This window comes from Saccopteryx bilineata, chromosome 2, assembly GCF_036850765.1.
Source record: "Saccopteryx bilineata isolate mSacBil1 chromosome 2, mSacBil1_pri_phased_curated, whole genome shotgun sequence".
NCBI classification, from domain to species: Eukaryota; Metazoa; Chordata; class Mammalia; order Chiroptera; family Emballonuridae; genus Saccopteryx; species Saccopteryx bilineata.
In genome coordinates, this window is record NC_089491.1 from 39,984,847 (window position 1) to 40,005,227 (window position 20,381).

Below are 20,381 nucleotides of genomic sequence, written 5' to 3' on the forward strand. Positions count from 1 at the left end.
TCAACTTTGCTCCAATGGAGCCTTGGCTGCAGGAGGGGAAGAGAGAGACAGAGAGGAAGGAGAGGGGGAGGGGTGGAGAAGCAGATGGGCACTTCTCCTGTGTGCCCTGGCCGGGAATCGAACCCGGGACTCCTGCACGCCAGGCCGACGCTCTACCACTGAGCCAACCGGCCAGGGCCCCATCTGGTCTTTGAGAGGGTCTTTTCTCCCTTGGAGCCCATCGTCTCCTTCTTCCAGCCCCCTGACTGAGGACATGCTGGGTCTAGCCATCCTGTAGATCTGGGGCCAGATTCTTTCCTTTCTGACATATCTTCTCTCACTCCCCCCCTCCCACCACCACTGCCACCACCGCCACCACCGCCACCACCGCCACCGTGGTGGGAATTACTGCAAAGTTCACAGTCCTGGGCCAAGGAGATCTCTCTTGGCAGCTCCATTCTGCCCAGCCATGTCCTGCAAATGCCTGTACCCCACCATTGGCTGCCAGCTTCCAAGACACATCCACTCCTAGGTGCTCTACCCGGCAGAGGCAGATTAAGGTCTGTTGAGGCCCCCCTCCCCCCCTCAGAAGAAAATACTGGGCCCCTTAAAAAAAAGAGACAGGGAAAATAAAAGTACATGTTAACCATATTTTAAAATAAATAAAAAATATTATGTACTATTAATGTTTAAATTGCATATATGAAACCAAACTTGATATCATTAGAGAAAAGTTCCAAGTTGGGGTTTTGTGGGGTCCTTCAGAAGTGGGGGCTCAGGTTGCACGCCCGGTGCGCCCGCCGTTAAATCCGCCTCTGCGAGTAGGGGGCCGGTCCCACTCCTAACGCACCTCACACCCTATGCTCCCCCATCTTCCTCATTACTCCCCAACCCAGCGTCCCCACCAACTTCCCCAGGCAAGCTGTGGGGATGGCCGCCCCCGCCTGCTCCCAGCCCAGGGCTAAGCGGTCGTGAAGCGGAGCTGATCGGGCGGGGCAGCCGGACGGGCGGGACCTGTGCCCGCGCAGCTCCTATAAAGGGCGCTAGCCGGCGCTCCGGGGCACTGCGCCTGCCGCACGCCCTCCGCGCTCCGCCGTCCTGCCTGCCTGACCGGCCGCTACCTGCCCCACGACATGGGTCGACAGAAAGAGCTGATGTCCCGCTGCGGGGAGATGCTCCACATCCGCTACCGGCTGCTTCGCCAGGCGCTGGCTGAGTGCCTGGGAACCCTCATCCTCGTGGTGAGTGGGGGGGACCCAGAGAAGTCCTTATGTCTCCAGCCCCTGCATTCCCAATCCCTCTGTTCTCTGAGGGCTGTGCTTTTCAAGACAGCCCTGACCCCTCTCTCAGCTCTGATCCCCACCTTGATCCTTACAGAGTGCGCTTCCCCCATAGCTTTACCCCATCTATGACAGCTGTTACTTTCTAGTAACAGCTTTGATTCTCTAACCTCCTACTAGTGACCCAGCCCACAGGCTGGGGGCAGCAGTCACCCCTGCAGTCTGGGACTTGTGGTCCCCTCTCAAGGCTCCCATGGCTCCCCATGTTCTCGGAGTCCCACCCTGGGAGGCAGTGGGGGCAGAGGCAAATGGGCCCCTATTCAGTTATTTGGCTTGTGATGTCTGGCCCCTAATGAATAATTAAGCCTCAGAAAGTCCAAAAGTTCCCGTGACATGAGGACAGTTTGCAGAGGGTGGAGACTGTACAGGGTGCAAACAGCAGAGGGAGAGGAAAGGAGGATCCTGAAGATAGGAGGCTGTGGAAGGCTGCTGGGTGGCAGGCACAAAGGAAGTGGTCATTGGAGTTGCTTCCCTCCCTGAGCTACTCCCAGTCCCTGTCAGTTACCCAGAAAGATGCTATCAGCTTCTGTGCGGAAGCTCTCTGAGTTACTCTATGGGTTTTCCAAGGGGGACACTCCCCTGCCCCAGCCCCACTCACTCCCCGGTTACACCAGTTTTACCCCTGGGTTGTTTCTGGGTGACTCTTGTTTGCACTTCTTGGGTCTGGCAGACACACCAGTTGTAGTCTCTATTTCCTGTCGCAGTTGCTCTCTGATTTTCAGCCACTCATGTGGTTATACCTGTTTGCCTCCTCAGTTACTTCTGGGTTTAGTTGCTGCATTGAAGTGGGTAGGTTACTCCATTCCTGCCCCAACCCCAAACCTAGCTAATGCAGACCTGCCAGCCTCCTGTGGACTTGGAAGCTTAAAAAGAGGCAAGTAGGGCCCTGGCCGGTTGGCTCAGTGGTAGAGCATCGGCCTGGCGTGCAGAAGTCCCAGGTTCGATTCCCGGCCAGGGCACACAGGAGAAGCGCCCATCTGCTTCTCCACCCCTCCCCCTCTCCTTCCTCTCTGTCTCTCTCTTCCCCTCCCGCAGCCTAGGCTCCATTGGAGCAGAGATGGCCCAGGCGCTGGGGATGGCTCCTTGGCCTCTACCCCAGGTGCTAGAGTGGCTCTGGTCGTAACAGAGTGACGCCCCGGAGGGGCAGAGCATCGCCCCCTGGTGGGCATACCGGGTGGATCCCGGTGGGCCACATGTGGGAGTCTATCTGACTGTCTCTCCCCGTTTCCAGCTTCAGAAAAATACAAAAAAAAAAAAAAAAAAAAAAAAAAAAGAGGCAAGTAGGGTTGGGGTGGCCCACCCTAAATGAGTGGAGGTGGTAGAACAGGCACCATGGGAAGAGAGACTGAGTCTTACCTCTGGAAACAGGAGGAAGGAGACCAGGGGGGCACTTTATCCACAGCCACTCACAAGACTAGTGGCCCTATCAGTCATTCCCATCTCTTTACTCCCCTGTGCCAAGAAGGGAGTGGAGCAGGTACTTATTATCCTCCTGGCCCAGAGCCTTGTATCCCCCACTCTCTATCTGATTCATGATCCAGCCCCCTGTTTGAGAGCAGCCAGGACAGGAGAAGTTGTCTTCCACATTCACAGAGGGGTTTCCTTGTCCCCTTTCAAGTCTCAGATCACCTCCCCATGAAGGAGCAGTCAGGCCTAGTGCTGAGCTCTAGTAAGGAGGGTTTCAGGCTCAGGTTAGTTAGTATGAGGCATTGGGTGTCAGTGAAAGCAGAATCTCAAGGGCAGCCTGAAGAGGAAGGGGCAGGCCTGAGGGAGCTTGAGTGGTGGGTGAGGGTTTGCCTACCCATTTCTGTGGGTTGAAGACCTAGTGCCTACAGTGGTAGAATTGGGGCTGGCTTTGGGTGAAGGGAAGTCCTTTGCTCTGCGGTACCTAGTAAGAGAGGGGCACGGGAGGAGAAGGAGGGGTAAGGAAGAGGAAGATTAGCCCCAAGGTGGTGGAACTGGCTCTGACAGCTTTTCACTCCAAGGCCTCCTGGGTTGGAGCCAGATTTGGGTCTCAGGCAGGCAAGGAACTAAAACCAGGGCCTGCCAAGCTCAGCAGAGTTCCCCAGACACACACGTGCCTATCCCACCCCTCACCCCCCACATACTCACAATCTCTGATCTTTGCTCTCACCTGCCTGTATACCTTTGCCCTGCATGTATCACTGCTACTTGCTTCTCTACTATCTCTTGGTCTTTCCAGGGATGATAATAAAAATGCCTAACAACCCACTACAACAGGACACTGACCCATCAGAATGAACAAGGGCCCTTAACATGGGTTTTGGAAACTGCCTGCTTAGTAGATATCAAAACCTTTAGTCATGGGAGGGTAGAAGAGGGGAACCGGGCAGGGGCTGGAGCAGCTTTGGGGTCATTCCACGGGCTCAGGGCAACAGCTCTTTATAGCTGATACAAAAGCATTTTTACATTTGGACAAGGGGAATAGACATGGAGTACATTGTGTCCTTGTAGAACATCAGGGCCCTTCATTCTCTTGAATCCCCTCGTACCTGGCAGAAATCTTAGAACTAATCTTCCCACTTCCATTGCCCTGTGGCCCAGACGGGCTAGTGAGGGAGCCTCTCATTGTCTTCAGGACCTCTAAACCTGAGTGAGGGCCCTGGACCCCTGAGGACAGAGATGTCAGGGCCAGTGGAGAGAAGAGGCACTGGAACAGGAACAGGTCAAGAGAGGGGCTCTGAGGAGAGCCAGGGCATGGGCAGGGGTTCTGACATCCTAGATTAGGAGAATTTGATTCAACCTTACTTCTTCTGGCTTCCTCTCTATTTCTTTGTGCTCCTTACCCCCATCACCACCACCACTACCACCTAAATCTTCTTCTTTTTTTTTTTTTTACAGAGACAGAGAGTCAGAGAGAGGGTTAGACAAGGAGAGACAGACAGGAACAGAGAGATATGAGAAGCATCAATCATTAGTTTTTTGCTGCGACACCTTAGTTGTTCACTGATTGCTTTCTCATATGTGCCATGACTGTGGGCCTTCAGTAGACCGAGTAACCTCTTGCTCGAGCCAGCGACCTTGGGTCTCAAACCTGGGTCTTCTGCATCCCAGTCTATCCCAGCTCTATCCACTGCACCACCACCTGGTCAGGCCCTAGGTCTTCTTTGGGGCAAAAAGGGAGGCAACTGCAAGTGGAAGATGGGTGAGAGCCTTCCTATCTCTTCAGGTCAGACCTGAAAGGCTAGAGGAGAAACTGCTAGGGTGAAAACTATTCCTCTCCACCCACTCCTATTGAAATTCAGGAAAAATCAATGAAGATGGTTCAGTCATCTTTTGGGCTCCCGGCTGCAGACTCTGCTTCCCTGGGAACCTGTTATGTTAGAGTTGGGATATTGGGTGTGGAAATGCATGTCTTCTTCTTCTCAGGGTGCAGTTACAGCAGAAGGGGTTTCAGATGAATTGCAAGACAGGCCTTCCGTCCTCCTGATGGGGGCAGGCAAAGGTTGACTTCTGCTGGCTTCACCCGCAGTGAGAGTTGCTGGGTCTCCCCTGGGCCTCACTTTCCCTGCCTTGTTCTGTTTCCTGACACAGATGTTTGGTTGTGGCTCCGTGGCCCAGGTCGTGCTTAGCCGGGGTACCCATGGTGGTTTCCTTACCATCAACCTGGCCTTTGGCTTTGCTGTCACCTTGGGCATACTCATCGCTGGCCAGGTCTCCGGTAAGGCCTTACTCTACTCTCAGTCATCACCCCACAACAGCATTCTCACAAGGACTCCCACTGGGGATCAGGGTGGAGGGACATTCCCAAGAATACGGCATAGCCACAGAATGAGCTCTGAGCCTTTAGAAGAGGAAAGTGGAGAAAAGAAACTTGATACTTAGAAACTTTGACTCTCACCTTGGACTTAGAGATTAGCAGAGTTGGCCTATTATATAGTGCAACCCACCATCTGGCAAAAGAAACTTTCTCTGCACCCCTGCTCCCTCGGACCAGAGATGGGGAACAGAAAAGCCGTGGGGAATCCTGGCCTCCCCACTATTAGCCAAGGCTAATAGGTCTCATCTCCTATCTGCACAGGGGCCCACCTGAACCCTGCTGTGACCTTTGCCATGTGCTTCCTGGCAAGAGAGCCCTGGATCAAGCTGCCCATCTACACCCTGGCTCAGACACTGGGAGCCTTCCTGGGCGCTGGAATTGTTTTTGGGCTGTACTATGGTAAGCGTTAACCTCCTCCTCTACACCTTCCCTCTACTGGGACCTGCTGGCACCAGGCCTTTCGATGACAGACAGCTTGGGGCCTGCCCAGGCCCTAGGCTCATGACTCACTCATTCACGCACAGGACCAAGGTGAGGGGCACAGGGAAAATAAACGAGTTGGGCAACAATAACATCTCAGGTCCTCACCCCACCCACTCTACCACTTCTAACTCCTGAGTAAACAGCAGTGATTCTACTTACCCATGACCCCGGGAGGGTGGGCCCAGCCTGAGAGGAAAAACAGGGCTCAGGCCTCTGCGTTCACCCACTCGGGGTTTACTTTGTCACCAGATGCAATCTGGGCCTTTGCCAACAATGCGTTGGTAGTCTCAGGCCCCAATGGCACGGCGGGCATCTTTGCCACCTATCCCTCTGGACACTTGGACATGGTCAATGGCTTCTTCGACCAGGTATGGACTGGGGACATGTGAGGGAAACACAGAGAGAGGAGCCAGGCTGCCCTGGGTTGCTGATGGGCACTGGGGGATAAGACTCCTTGTGGGGACACCTGCTTCAGAATTAGAATGGCGGGTACTTATATTCAACCAGCTCCTCAGGAGATCCTTATCCCCCAGAAAATTTTAGCTCCACTGTCCTAAAGAGCAGAATGCAGGAGGGAAGCCAGAGCCTAAAAGGAGGGACCAGAGGGCGGGGTGGGGGTTACTCCTCACCCTGTTCTTCCTGTTTGCCAGTTTATTGGCACAGCCTCCCTCATCGTGTGTGTGCTGGCCATTGTGGACCCCTACAACAACCCTGTCCCCCGTGGCCTGGAGGCCTTCACTGTGGGCCTGGTGGTTCTGGTCATTGGCACCTCTATGGGCTTCAACTCCGGCTATGCTGTCAACCCTGCCCGGGACTTCGGCCCTCGCCTCTTCACTGCCATCGCCGGCTGGGGCTCAGAAGTGTTCACGTGAGTCCTGCCCCCACGCAGCCAGCCAGCCCCAGCTTGTCTTCCCTCTGCTTGCCCCACGCACCCCTAACTACATATTCTGTCCCTCAGGACTGGCCGCCACTGGTGGTGGGTGCCCATCATCTCCCCGCTCCTGGGCTCCATTGCCGGAGTCTTGGTGTACCAGCTCATGATTGGCTGCCACCTAGAGCAGCCTCCGCCCTCCACTGAGCAGGAGAATGTGAAACTGGCCCATGTGAAGCACAAGGAACAGCTCTGAGTGGGCAGGGGCCATCCCCCATGCCCCTGGCCCTGGATCATCCACTGACTGTGCAGGGGCTGCTTCCTAAAGCCCGTATATAATCTCCCTCCCAGGCTAAGAAGCTCCTTGCCTGCCCCCACCCCACTGCGCAGCCCCCTCTAGGATTTCCCACTGGACCCTGTTCAAATAGGACTTTAGGCCACTGCCCTTAAATTGTGATGGGACAGGAAGTAGGGCCAACATAGCCCTTTGTCTCCCAAAGGGAGGGAATGGGCAGCAGGTGTGTGACTGTGTGTGCACATGGGTAAGTGTGTGTGTTTCCCAGATATTCAGGGCAAGGGACCGAGTGGAAAGCATTTTAGTTGTTGGGGAGTCTAAAGGAAGGAGGAGGAGGATGTGCCCCTCTGTCAGTGAGGAAAGTACCAGGGCCCCTTGTTTCAGGGGCTCCAGGTGGAGAAGGGTCCAGATATATGTGTTTCAGAGTGTGTGTGTGTCTGCCCTGTTTTCCAAGCAGGGGCTTAGGGGAGGCTTTGGGGAAGATATGATGGGGCTGTCGGTAGGGCTGGGAGAAGGGGCCGCAGCCCAGGTGTGGACCTCTGGGTGTATATAAGTAGGAGCCGAATGATGAGTTTCTGTCATATTGTAGGCATCGAGGGGTGAGGTGAAGTCCAGGTCATAAGTTTCATGTTTGCTTTTTTTTTTTTTTTTTTTTTTTTGATATAGCAGATGTTATAGTTTTAGAGATAAGGGTTGGAGATGATTTTAAATAGGGTCTTCACTCTTTTAATCCACATGTATACTCTTGCCTTTTATAAAAAAAACAATAAAATAATAAAATATATGCCTAAAACTGCCAGTTGTGTAAACATTTCTCTGCTTGTTTTGTTGTTTTCTTGGGGCCAATTAAGGAGCTTTAGTGTATCTGGCCACAAATTCCCAGGGTGCCCAGCTAGGTGTTTAACCTGACCGGGGCACCCTGCGGGCAGGGGGCCATCACAGACAGGTCAGAGAGCCTCTTCATCTCAGCTTGAACTCAGCAGTCCCATTTTCCCCAGCTTCCTTCTTCCTGGGAGCCCTGGCGCAGTGCATGGCACCTCCTTTGTGACCCCTGCACTTTCCCATCACCCCAAGAAGAGAGGCTTGAACTTGGCCTAGGGAAAAACTCTCACAGGCAGAGCTGCCCCACGGGGAGGACTGTTATCCAAGAAATAGTGAGATCCCTGTTGCTAGGGGAGACCAACAGACTGGGAACCTGTATGTCTTCTACAGCTTGCAGCTGTTTAGGCTCCTTGAACTCCACCCGGAGTTTGGCCACAGCGCCTTAGCAGCCTGCCTACTTCCAGGACTGCCCCAGTCAGTCTATACAGCTACCAGAGGGATCTTTCGGAAACCCCTGCTGAAAGTGGACCTCTTTCCACGGCTTCTCCCACTGCCCAGGGATAATTTACAACCCCCCATTCTGCATTCAGGTCCTCCAGGACCTGACCACTGTCCGTACCCATCCCTCACAATGCTCCGTCCACCCCAGACTGCTCTGTGTTCCCGTGCCTTCCTCCCCTCGGACCTGTGCTCCAGAGAGTCCACTCACTAAAGCCCTCCTGGTCTGCTCTAATGCCTCCTCCAGGAATCCACCCGTGCTCTTCCTCACTCTTCCATCACCATCTATAGTCAGTTGTCTGAAGCCAGAGACCATAGCTGCATTCATCTCTGTCTCCCCCTGTTTCAGCTCTTCCGTCTGAGGCACATCTGAGTCCTGTAAGGCTGGGGTTGGACTGACTGACTCTGGCACCCAGGGAGACAAGGGGCTTGGCACACCTGAGACCAGTAAGCTCTGTCAGGTGATCACATGCCCCTTCTCGAAAACCTTCTCCTTCCTTACCCAATCCTCCTCAAGTTTCACTGTGAATAAAAGGGAAGGTGGCCCCAACCAGCCCTCCTGCAGAGTTAACCCCATGGGAGCCAGAAGATCCTTGGGTCTGGCAAAAGAACTGTGAGTTTTAGAGGCTAAATCAGCTCTTGCTTCCCAGCCATTTCACAGAGGAGGAGACCACAGCCCAGAGAGGGTGGGTGGCAAATGCAGGGTCACACAGCTAGAACTCTGGGGTAAAGGTGGGGAAGAAGGCAGTTTCATCTCAGATCTCCACCCTCTCTTTGTCCCTCGCTGCCAAGAGAAATGTATGGAATGTTGGAGGGAAGCATGCCAGAGGGAGTGTCCCTTCCAGGCCGTGGGGGAGGAAGGGTAAACCTTGGGAGGGAAATGTGGCTTCAGTTTCATTCCAGCCACATTGATCCCACCTTTAGTGTCCCAACCTGCTGTCTTTCGGGCATACCCAGTGTCCTCTTGTCATCCTTTCCTCTCAAATCCTGCAGATCACCTTGACCAGTCATCCAGGGGGTGGTGGGAAGCCTTCTAGTGCAGTGGTTAAGGAACGTAGTCAAATCTGGATTCCAGGCTCAGCTGTGTGACTAGGAGGTGGTCACTTTCTTTCCCTGAACCTCAGTTTCCTCATCTGTGAATTGGAAAATAGAAGAGGAAGTAATGAAATAGAATCCATGAAAAGGATTTAGTACAGCGACCAGCGGATGGTATATAGTCAACTCACCTCATAATTTTTCCTGCAGAGTTGGGGCAGGGTGGTGGTGGTGGAAAAGAGATGCTAAAAGCTGTTTTTAAAGGTCATTAAATTCAATATCCTCTTCCTCATCAGATTCCTTTCACGGATTCTGAATTTCCTGGGGCCAGTGTGTTGGGCGGAAGGGGGAGAAAAGTGGGTGACGGCTGGCTGAGCGCTGAATAGAGGTGGCTTTTGGAAGAAGATTGAAGGGACACATAAGAGGGGGCCACACACACAGGTGTGGAGGGCAGAGGAGTACACAGCCAAGGGAGCTCGTTGGAGGGAGGGTCAGTTGATGTGAGAAACCATAAGGCCTGCCCGGAGCAGCAAGGCAGGGCAAGGGCTGGTAGGGACCTGAGCCAAGTGGCAGCATGTACCAGGGCAGGAGGAAAACTTCCCACTTTCCCACCCTCTTCCCGCTTAGGCCTCTTATTATTCTGGCTGATGGTAAGTTCTAGAAAGAAATCTCTTCATCTACTTTAGGAAAAGTGTCTTAATATTTTTCTTTGGTATATTTACGAAGTTAGAAGCGGGGAGGCAGTCAGACAGACTCCCGCATGCTTACGACCCGGATCCACCTGACATGCCCACCACGGGGCAATGCTCTGCCCATCTGGGGCATTGCTCTGTTACGGCTGGAGCCATTCTAGCACCTGAGGCGGAGGCCATGAAGCCATCCTCAGCGCCCAGGCCAACTTTGCTCCAATGGAGCCTTGACTGTGGGAGGGGAATAGAGAGATAGAGAGAAAAGAGGGGAGGAAGGGTGGAGAAGCAGATGGGCACTTCTTCTCTGTGTCCTGACTGGGAATCGAATGCTGGACTTCCACATGCCAGCCCGGGCTAACACTCTACTGCTGAGCCAACTCACCAGGACCTCTTAATACATTTTTCAAGGTGGACTTTGAAGGAGACTCACCCTGTGGGAGAGTAGACATCCCACGCTTCATCTCTGTCCTTTCTTCCTGAGTCCTTTCCACATCCCGCTTTGGAGGAGCCCAGGTTTCCTTAAAGTTCTGACTTGTTTGGATTGAAATTGGTCTCCCCAAAACCTGAGCTTCATTCCCATTTCCTTACGTGCCTGCTTCTGTATATGCACACATACAGTTGTGCACTTCTCGGTGTTTCTGAGTATGCTTGTCTCTCTCTCAGTATGTCTGCTTATGTCTCTGTGGGTCTGTGCCTCCGGCCCACCATGTCTCTGTCTCTGTCTCTGTCACTACCTGACTCTTTGTGTCTGCATATTTCATTGTGTGTTTATAAGTGAACATCTTGTGTACCTTGGAGTTCATTTCTGTGCGTACCTAAGAGTGACTCTCCTGCCAGCCCAGTCCCGCTCATCTTACTCCAGGGCATGCCTCCTCCTTAATTCTGGTAATGAGCTCCCTCCTTGCTAACTCTTTCCCCTTGATTCTGTTTGTCTGAAAACCTGGGTGGGGCTCCCCCTAGGCTTGGGGAAGCATGGGTGGAGTAGTTGGGTGGGGTGGGAAGGGGAAAGGAGAGAATACTCCACCAAAACCAAAATCTCAGTGGTCAGAGATGCCCTTGATCCCCCAAGAAAGGTCTGTGGAGGTGCAGCCTACATAGGGCCCTGCACCCCCACACTGGGAAGTGGGAGCCTATCCTGGGGTGGGGATCTGAGCTGTGGGCCAGGGAATGCTGGCAGTGCCAAGGGAGGAGTGACTGGGGCATTGGGGCCTTTAGGGAGACTGAAGGGGTTCACCTAGAACACCGCTGACTCCTAAGGGGGCTGAGGAGTGGGTGTGTCTGTCCAGCATCTGGGATGGCCTTCTCAAGGACTCTGAGTCTCCACGTTGGGACCTCGGCTTTTGGTGCCAAGTTCATTTGAGGGAAGGGAGAGGATAGCAGTGAGAACACAGGCTCTATCTAGTCTAGGTGCCTGGGGTGTCCCAGAGTGGCACCCACCTCCTCTTTGTATAAAGGGGATACTGAGACCCAGAGTCTCATTCAGGGTCAAAGAGCAGTGCAGCAGAGTGTGGATTAGAATCTAGTCTTTCGTCTCCTGCCTCCTTTCAACCCCTTTCCCAGACAGCACTTTGCAACAGGGAGCAGGCCTTTGGGTCCAGATCACCCAGCCCTTCGCAGCCATGGGACCTTAGGCATGTGGAGTCTCCATTTCCCCCAGATCCAATCTCCAGCCTGTGCCCCAGGAGACTCATATCTATGGGTTGCATCACCTGGGTCTCTGGCTTCTAGTTGGGTTTGGCAAGTGGGAAGCACAGACAGGAAATTAGAGGGCAGGGAGGGTGGGAGTGTTTGGGGAAAGGGTGCTTCTAGAAGGTCAGGGTATTTATGCCTTTCCCAGGGTCTCCACTGTGTTCTAGTAACACTGCTCTCTCCTCTTGCCTCTTCTGGCAGAAGGGGAAGCTACCTGCTGTTAGTCCCCAGGCTATCCCTTGTTGGTCCCTGTGACCCTGCCTTGGCCTCTGTTGATAGTCCCTTCATAAGCTCTTTTCAGTGAAGCCCTCCCAGGATGCACTGTTAATGCTGGATCTGATGGAGTTCATCTCTCTGCTCTTCAGTTTCTTCCTTAGTAAAATGGGGGTAGTACTAGTACACTACTCATCTCATTAAGTTGCACGAGGTGAGGATTAAATGAGATAACACATGTACAGAATAATGCCAGATGTAGTAGTAAATGCTATAGAATATAGAATAATAATATTATTATGTTTCCTTGTGAGCTCCCTGTGTAGGTTGAGAGTGGTCATAATAATCAAATAGGGATTTCGAGGGTAGTGTATATGGAGTCAGGATAGAGTCATTGCCTGGGAAGGTAAAGGCAGGAGCAGAGTCCTAATCTGTGTTTGCTAATCTTGTTTCACAGCCTTATCAGGAAGACCTTCCTTCTGCAGGTGTCACTGCCATTCCTCTGCAGCTCAAGAATGGGGCAGAAACCAAGATAGTTATGATGACTCTAGAGGCCTTTTCTGACTCACCAACACACTGGGAGTTGCAACAGCCTTGGGAGTAGGTCCCTGTCTCATCCCTGCATATGGCCAAAACAGGAGGCCCAGGTGGGGGAAGCACTAATTGGGGGGTCTTATGGGACTGTGAAGATTGCCAGTGGGATGAGGTTATGAGTGGGCTGAAAACTTACTAACCTGACCCGGGCTCCCTCCTTTGACTGTCTTGGCCATACTTTCAGGTCAGACTGAGATATGACGTGGTGTGGAGAAGGGTCGGGTACTACCTTTCCCCGTCTCCAGAGCTCTCTGGGAATAAAGCTTTACCCCAGATTCAGTCACCTCGACCGGCTTCTCCAAAGCCCCTATGAGGAGTGGTGGGCGTTTTATTTTCCTTTTTTTTTTCTTTTTTTAGAGAGAGAGAAGGGGGGGAAGAGCAGAAATAATCAACTGTCATGTGTCTTTTTTTTTTGACAGAGAAAGTCAGAGAGAGACAGCTAGGGACAGACAGACAGGAAGGGAGGGAGATGAGAAGCATCATTTCTTCATTGCAGAACCTATGTTGTTCAATGATTGCTTTCTCATATGTGCCTTGACTGGGAGCTAGAGCAGAGTGAGTGACCCCTTGCTCAAGCCAGTGACCTTGGGCTCAAGCCAGCAACCGTGGGCTTCAAGCCAGTGACCTTTGGGCTCAAGCCAACAACCACGGGGTCATGTCTATGATCCCATGCCCAAGCCAGCAACCCGGCGCTCAAGCTGGTGTGCCTGCGCTCAAGCTGGCAACCTTGGGGTCTCGAACCTGGGTCCTCCATATCTCAGTTCAATGCTCTATCCACTGCACCACTGCCTGGCCAGGCAGGAGTGGCAAGCTTTTACAAGGCTTCCTCACTGTGCTCAGAGCCAAGGAGGCCTGGCTGGGAGAGGCTGGGCAAGGGGGTAGAGGACTCTGGGAGCCCCGATAATCATCAGAACATGGTCTGCTGCTCGTCTCCATAGAGACACCCCCCCATAGCTGAGGAGGCACCTGGAATGTCCTGCCTACCGCCTTCATTCTTTCCCTCTCTGCTCAGGGTCACTGACAGCGCCTGGCTGGAAATAGTTTAAAGGAGGGGAAAAGGTGGCCTGGCCTAAGGAGAGAGGCAAGCTGCAGGCTCAGTCTGAGGGAGCTCTTTCCTGTCAGAGGTAGCCTTTAGCTGGGGGATCCTGATTCTGTGTCAGGGGTAGAGAATGGAGAGTGATCCCCACACCTGTGGACAAAGTTTTCCTTTTATCAGACAGCTTGAGTCACCTTTGGCCCTTAGAGGTGTGTGTGTGCCCACATACACGTGAGGGTGTGTCTGCTGTGATTGAAGGATGTGTGCATTTTCACAAACACATTTACATACTCACTGACACACCCATACACACTCACTACACATTCATGCATACTCATACTCTGACATCATCTCACACTCACTCACACACTCCAACGCTCAAACACTGTTAGATACACTCGTGCATTACACATTTCACTCTCTCTGACACACACCTGCACTCCCTGTCCTTACAGAGACACACACTCTTTTTTTTTAATGTTTTATTTATTGATTCTGAGAAAGTGAGAGGGAGAGGGAGACAGGGGTGGAGGAACAGGAAGCATCAACTCATATGTGCCTTGACCGGGCAAGCCTGGGGTTTGAAACCAGCGACCTCAACATTCCAGGTCAATGCTATATTCACTGTGCCACCACAGGTCACGCAACACACACTCTTACAGTCATGCACATGTAAGTACATATCAACACTCTCAGTGCACTCATACTGAATACACATATTTATCCAGCACTCACACTTGAATACACTCCTACTCACAGGTTGCCAGAAGCCACACATCTATGCAATAAGTCTGACAGGCTGGAAGTATGCGTGGGAGGTGAGTGCAGAGATCAGGGGATAAAGAAGTAGGAGTCATGGGGGTCAGGATGTGGGGTTGGGAAGCTTTTAGGTTTTGAAGTCACAACCCAGATTTCAGAATAAGTGGTCAGGAAGCAGGGGGTTTAAAAAATGTGACTGAGCCTGACCAGGTGGTGGTGCAATGAATAGAGCGTCAGACTGGGATGCGGAGGACCCAGGCTCGAGACCCTGAGGTCGCCAGCTTGAGCACAAGGTCGCTGGCTTGAGCAAGAGGTCATTGAGTCTGCTGTAGCCCTCTGGTCAAGGCACATATGAGAGAGCAATCAATGAACAACTAAGGTGTCACAACAAAGAATTGATGCTTCTCATCTCTCTCCTTTCCTGTCTGTCTGTCCTTCTCTCTGACTCTTTCTGTCTCTGTTACACACAAAAAACCCAAACAAACAAACAAACAAACAAACAAACAAACAAAAGAAAAGAATGTAACTGAGAGTGACTGAGAGTCTCAATGTGTGAGAAGGGCACATGGCAGCTGTTTACAAATACTTGCTGAATGAGGAAACCGCAAAATTGATTAAATCTCCCTATTTACAAGTAGTAGCATTGTCTGTCTCACAGAAGTTTAAAATCCTAGGCAACTAGAGATTCAGGGCCACATTACCCTCTGAAAGTCCATGTCCTCTCTAGACATTCCAGAGAGCAGGAGGCTGAGTCTTAAATACAGGTGATGTGTATGAAGCTACTGGGTAAGGCAGTGGTCAGTCCCAGCTGGGGTCCCTCGTCTCAGGGTGCAGCTGCTAAGCCCAGGGATACCTAGTCAGAGAGAAGCCACAGGGGGCCCGGCTGCCAAGGGATGAGCAGAAAATGAGCAAGCTCTGGGCTATTCTAGGATTTGGGCCTAGCCAGGAAAGAGAGGAACCTGCAGGGATCCTTTGAGATATGTAGGATCAATGAGAGCAGCAGAAACTTTGTAGAAGAGCTCCTGGAAAGGTCTTATGTGCAAAGTAGTACCTCTGGTCTTTTTGCCAGAGGGCTCGGGTTTTTTTTTTTTAATAATTTTATTTTTTTAAAGGGCTTGGGTTTAATTCACTTATTTGTTTATTATTTCATCAAATATTTATTGAAGGTCTATTTTACACCAGGTTGTGGTAGATACCAGGAATACTATAATGAGCAAAATATATACAATATCAGGTAGGAAGCATTTGGATGCAAAAAAAGGAAATCCACCCACAGTGGCTTGGGCAACAATGGTAATTCATTGGCTCATATAACTGAAAAATCAAAGGAAAACTTCAGGTGAGGCTTGATCCAGAACTGATGTTCTTTCGGTTTCTCCTCTTTCTTCCATGTTAGCATGAGGTGTCAGCGTCATCCTAAGCCTGGATCCTTTTGTGTTTCTAAGAAGTAGGAGATTGAGAGATTGAGAAAGATTCAGTAGCTCCAGGCTCCCTGCTTCTCTTTAATGTCTGTGAAGGGAAAGGGAGAATCTTTGTGCAGCAAACAGCCAGAGGTGCACACTGGCTGTGCACCAGCTTGGTCATATGCCCAGCTCTGAATGAGTCTGACCTATTGCATCTCTAGTCCCAAGAGAGATATTAGTTCCATCTGATCAAAATGGATTCTCAAATGGAAACTGCAAACTCTTAGGAAAGGGAAAACCAGAGCCTACCAAATGGTTACTGTTGCTATAAAACTTAAAGCCTAATTAGTGGAGGAGACTACAAATACAGTCAATCAAAGGAAACTGGGAACTGGGACATTTTACCAGAACAAAACATCTCTATTAAACTGGCTACATAATTTGTAGGGCCTAGTGAAAACTAAAAAGGCAAAGCCCATTACTAAAAAATTATTTAGGCCCTGGATGGTTGGCTCTGTGTTAGAGCATCAGCCCAGTGAGCCTATCTCTCTCTCTCTCTTACTAAAAAATAAAATAAGAAAATAATAATAATCATTATTACTTTATTTATTTTTTTGACAGAGACAGAGAGAGTCAGAGAGAGAGGGACAGATAGGAACAGACAGACAGGAAGGGAGAGAGATGAGAAGCATCAACTCATAGTTGTGGCTCCTTAGTTGTTCATTGATTGCTTTCTCATATGTGCCTTGACCGGGGCACTACAGCAGACCAAGTAACCCCTTGCTCAAGCCAGCAACCTTTGGTTTCAAGCCAGTGACCATGGAGTCATGTCTATAATTCCATGCTCAAGCCAGCCAACCCCATGCTCAAGCTGGTGAGCTCCCACTCAAGCAGGATGAGTCCATGTTCAAACTGGTGACCTCAGGGTTTCTTTTCTTTCTTTTTTTTTTTTTGTATTTTTCTGAAGCTAGAAACGGGGAGAGACAGACAGACTCCCGCATGCGCCCGACCGGGATCCACCGGGCACGCCCACCAGGGGGCGACGCTCTGCCCACCAGGGGGCGATGCTCTGCCCCTCCAGGGCGTCGCTCTGTTGCGACCAGAGCCACTCTAGCGCCTGGGGCAGAGGCCAAGGAGCCATCCCCAGCGCCCGGGCCATCTTTGCTCCAGTGGAGCCTCGGCTGCGGGAGGGGAAGAGAGAGACAGAGAGGAAGGAGAGGAGGAGGGGTGGAGAAGCAGATGGGCGCTTCTCCTGTGTGCCCTGGCTGGGAATCGAACCCAGGACTTCTGCACGCCAGGCCGACACTCTACCACTGAGCCAACCGGCCAGGGCGACCTCAGTGTTTCAAACCTGGGTCCTCCACGTCCCAGTTCAACACTCTATCCACTGTGCACTGCCTGGTCAAGCAAGAAGAAAAAAATTATTTAGAGCCCTGGCCAGTGAGCTTGGTTTGTTAGAGCAGGGGTAGTCAACCTTTTTACACCTACCGCCCACTTTTGTATCTCTGTTAGTAGTAAAATTTTCTAACCGCCCACCGGTTCCACAGTAATGTTGATTTATAAAGTAGGGAAGTAACTTTACTTTATAAAATTTATAAAGCAGAGTTACAGCAAGTTAAAGCATATAATAATAATTATTTACCAAGTACTTTATGTCCGATTTTCACTAAGTTTGGCAGAATAAATCTTTATAAACCAACTTACTATAGTTAATCTATCTTTTTATTTATACTTTGGTTGCTCTACTACCGCCCACCATGAAAGCTAGAATGCCCACTGGTGGGTGGTAGGGACCAGGTTGACTACCACTGGGTTAGAGCATCATCCAGATACACAAAGGTTGTGAGTTCAATCCCTGGTCAGAGCACAGATAAGAACAGATTAATGTTTCTGTCTCTCACTCTCTCTTTTTTCCTCTCTCTCTAAAGTCAAAAATAAAATTAAAAAAAAATTATCTAGAGCCCTGGACAGATACCTTGGTTGAGTGTTCTCTTGATATGCCAAAATGGCAGATTTGATCCCCGGTCAGGGCACATACAGGAAGCAACCAATGAATGCATAAATAAGTGGAACAACAAATCAGTGTTTCTCTCTCTTTTTCTCTTCCTTTCTCTCTAAAACTCAATAAATTGAAAAAAAATTATTTAGAATTTCAAGACAGCAACAGTATTAAATCAAGTGCAGGGCCTTTTTAAGGTCTTGGCTGCCTGCCCATAAAGCCCTCCTTGCATCTCTATATTGAGACCTGGAGGATGATAAGGAATTAGCCAGGTGGGGTGCCCCAGGTAGTGGGGACAGCTTGTGCAAAGGCCTGTTGGCAGGAGATAGGTGCCCTGGGAAAGCTGGAGCTTAGAGTTCCAGATGAGACTGGAAAGGTGGATGGGGCTCATGTCAGGCAGAATCCTGTCAAGGAGCATCTAAGAAACAAAAGCCTCCTAGGGCTCTTGCTTGGTGGCCTCGGTGAGCCCATCCATCACTAGGAGACAGGGAGGAGCCAGCTATGGGCCAGACCCCACCTTGGACAGAGACCAAATGCACAGTGAACAGGTCAGAGAAGTGTGGTGAGAAACCTGGATGTCAAGAATTCTCACCTGCCCTGTGGTGGCATAGTGGATGAAGTGTAGGCCTGGAATGCTGAGGTCGCCAGTTCAAAACCTCAGGTTTGCTGGGTCAAGGCACATATGAGACGTAACTATGAGTTGATGCTTCCCGCTCTGAGACCCAGAGCAAGTTTCATCACCACTCTGCCTCAGTTTCTCCCTCAGGATCACAGGGGTGCTGTGTGAAAAGATCTAACCCTTACCTTCCTCTCCAGCTCTAGCATTCTGTGATTTTCTTCTGGGGTTCCTAACAGTCTTAACTTCAGATAATAGAAAGAAGGAAGGAAGGAAGGAAGGAAGGAAGGAAGGAAGGAAGGAAGGAAGGAAGGAAGGAAGGCGAGAGAAGAAAAGAAGGAAGAGAAATCCCTTTTTCATAGCAGGTCTTTATGTTAGTAACAAACTCTGCTGAAGGTTTGAGGAGATGTAGGAAGTTTACTTTGCCTAATCTCCATATGCTCAAGTTGAATATTAGACATCCTTGGTTTTGGAAATCATTTTGGCTCCTCCACAAGCAATTTCTCACCGGCACATTTTCTTTATTTAGCACTGTTATAAGAATGCCCAAACTTGTAAAGAATTTTTATTAAAATTTATTTCAGTCAAACAGAGGATACGCCTGCAAGCTGGATCTCAACAGACAGAGCTCTTTGAGGAAGAGGTGGCTGCAGGGGCAGCAGAGCTGCATCCCGCCGACTCCTGCTCCTGACTCATTGCTGACTGTTCTCACCCAGGACTGAGTTGCTCAGGAAGCCACGCCACTGCCATGGCTTTTAAAAATCCCGGAAAGACACCCATGGAACCAGAGATGGCGATTCACTGAATTAGAATTATGCTAATCAGTTGCAAGAATAAGTCTTTGAAGAAGGTGTGTGCTGACTTGATCAGAGGTGCAAAGGATAGGTATCTCAAAGTGAAAGGACCAGTTTGGATGCCTACCAAGGCGCAGAGAATCACTACAAGAAAAACTTCCCGTGGGGAGAGTTCTAAGACTTGTGCTTGGTTTCAGATGAGGATCCACAAGCGATTCATTGACTTGCACAGTCTTTCTGAGATTGTTAAACAGATTACTTCCATCAGTATTGAGCCAGGAGTTGAGGTTGACATCACCATTGTAGATGCTTAAATTGGCCTTTTTAATAAATTGACTATCAGTGGTTAAAAAAATTGATCTTCACAGACTGAGATAAGTACTTCTAAAAATAACAGTTTGTAGTTTGTTTTATGCCTTTGTGATTAAGGAGAGTAGTAAGGAAGATTACATGGCCCTGGCTGGTTGGCTCAGCGGTAGAGCGTCGGCCTGGCGTGCAGGGGACCCGGGTTCGATTCCCGGCCAGGGCACATAGGAGAAGCGCCCATTTGCTTCTCCACCCCACCCCCCTCCTTCCTCTCTGTCTCTCTCTTCCCCTCCTGCAGCCAAGGCTCCATTGGAGCAAAGATGGCCCGTGCGCTGGGGATGGCTCCTTGGCCTCTGCCCCAGGCGCTAGAGTGGCTCTGGTCGTGGCAGAGCATCGCCCCCTGGTGGGCAGAGCCTCGCCCCTGGTGGGCGTGCCAGGTGGATCCCAGTCGGGTGCATGCGGGAGTCTGTCTGACTGTCTCTCCCCGTTTCCAGCTTCAGAAAAATACAAAAAAAAAAAAAAAAAAAAAAAAGATTACATGAAGGTGGAAGAAAGCAGGTGAGATCAGATTATAGAATAGTTAAAATTATGCACTCTCTTCAGGGTGGTGATGCTTTAGAAGAAGGAGTCAGAAAGGAGGTATTTCAAAGATGTGTTAACATAGATGCACAGAAACAATGACAGAACTTGTTTAAGGTGAAGATAAACCTTTCACTAAAGAAGTTATAACCCTGCCCTGGTCAGGTAGTTTGGTTGGTTACAGCATAATCCCGATACACGACCATGTGACTTTGATACCCAGTTAGGGAACATATAGAAACAACCAGTGGCCTGACCTGTGGTGGTGCAGTGGATAAAGCCTTGACCTGGAATGCTGAGGTCACTGGTTCGAAACCCTGGGCTTGCTCGGTCAAGGCACATATGGGAAGCAACTACTATGAGTTGATGCTTCCTGTTTCTCCTCCTCTTTCTCTCTCTCTTTCTGCCCTCTATCTAAAAAAAAAAAAAAAAAAAATCAATAAAGAATCAACCAGTGAATGCATAAATAAATGGGACAACAAATCAATGTTTACCTTTCTCTCTGTTTAAAATCATTTTTTTTTTTTAAAAAAAAGTTATAGCCCTGACTGACTTGCTCAGTTGGTTAGAGTGTTGTCCTGATACTTAATGGGTTTTATC

At 50.5% G+C, this 20,381-nt stretch overlaps 1 protein-coding gene and 1 pseudogene across 1 annotated transcript; both read left to right on the forward strand.

Moving 5' to 3' along the window:
* Positions 1-1,028: 1,028 nt before the first annotated feature.
* Positions 1,029-7,548, forward strand: AQP3 (aquaporin 3 (Gill blood group)). The gene is made up of 6 exons (XM_066256912.1): positions 1,029-1,220; positions 4,875-5,001; positions 5,362-5,499; positions 5,833-5,951; positions 6,234-6,451; positions 6,542-7,548. Exons 1-6 carry the CDS (start codon positions 1,113-1,115, stop codon positions 6,708-6,710), a joined length of 879 nt encoding a protein of 292 aa, XP_066113009.1. The 5' UTR covers positions 1,029-1,112; the 3' UTR covers positions 6,711-7,548.
* Positions 7,549-18,850: 11,302 nt separating this feature from the next.
* Positions 18,851-19,210, forward strand: LOC136322827 (small ribosomal subunit protein uS10-like; annotated as a pseudogene).
* The last annotated feature ends 1,171 nt before the right edge of the window (positions 19,211-20,381 follow it).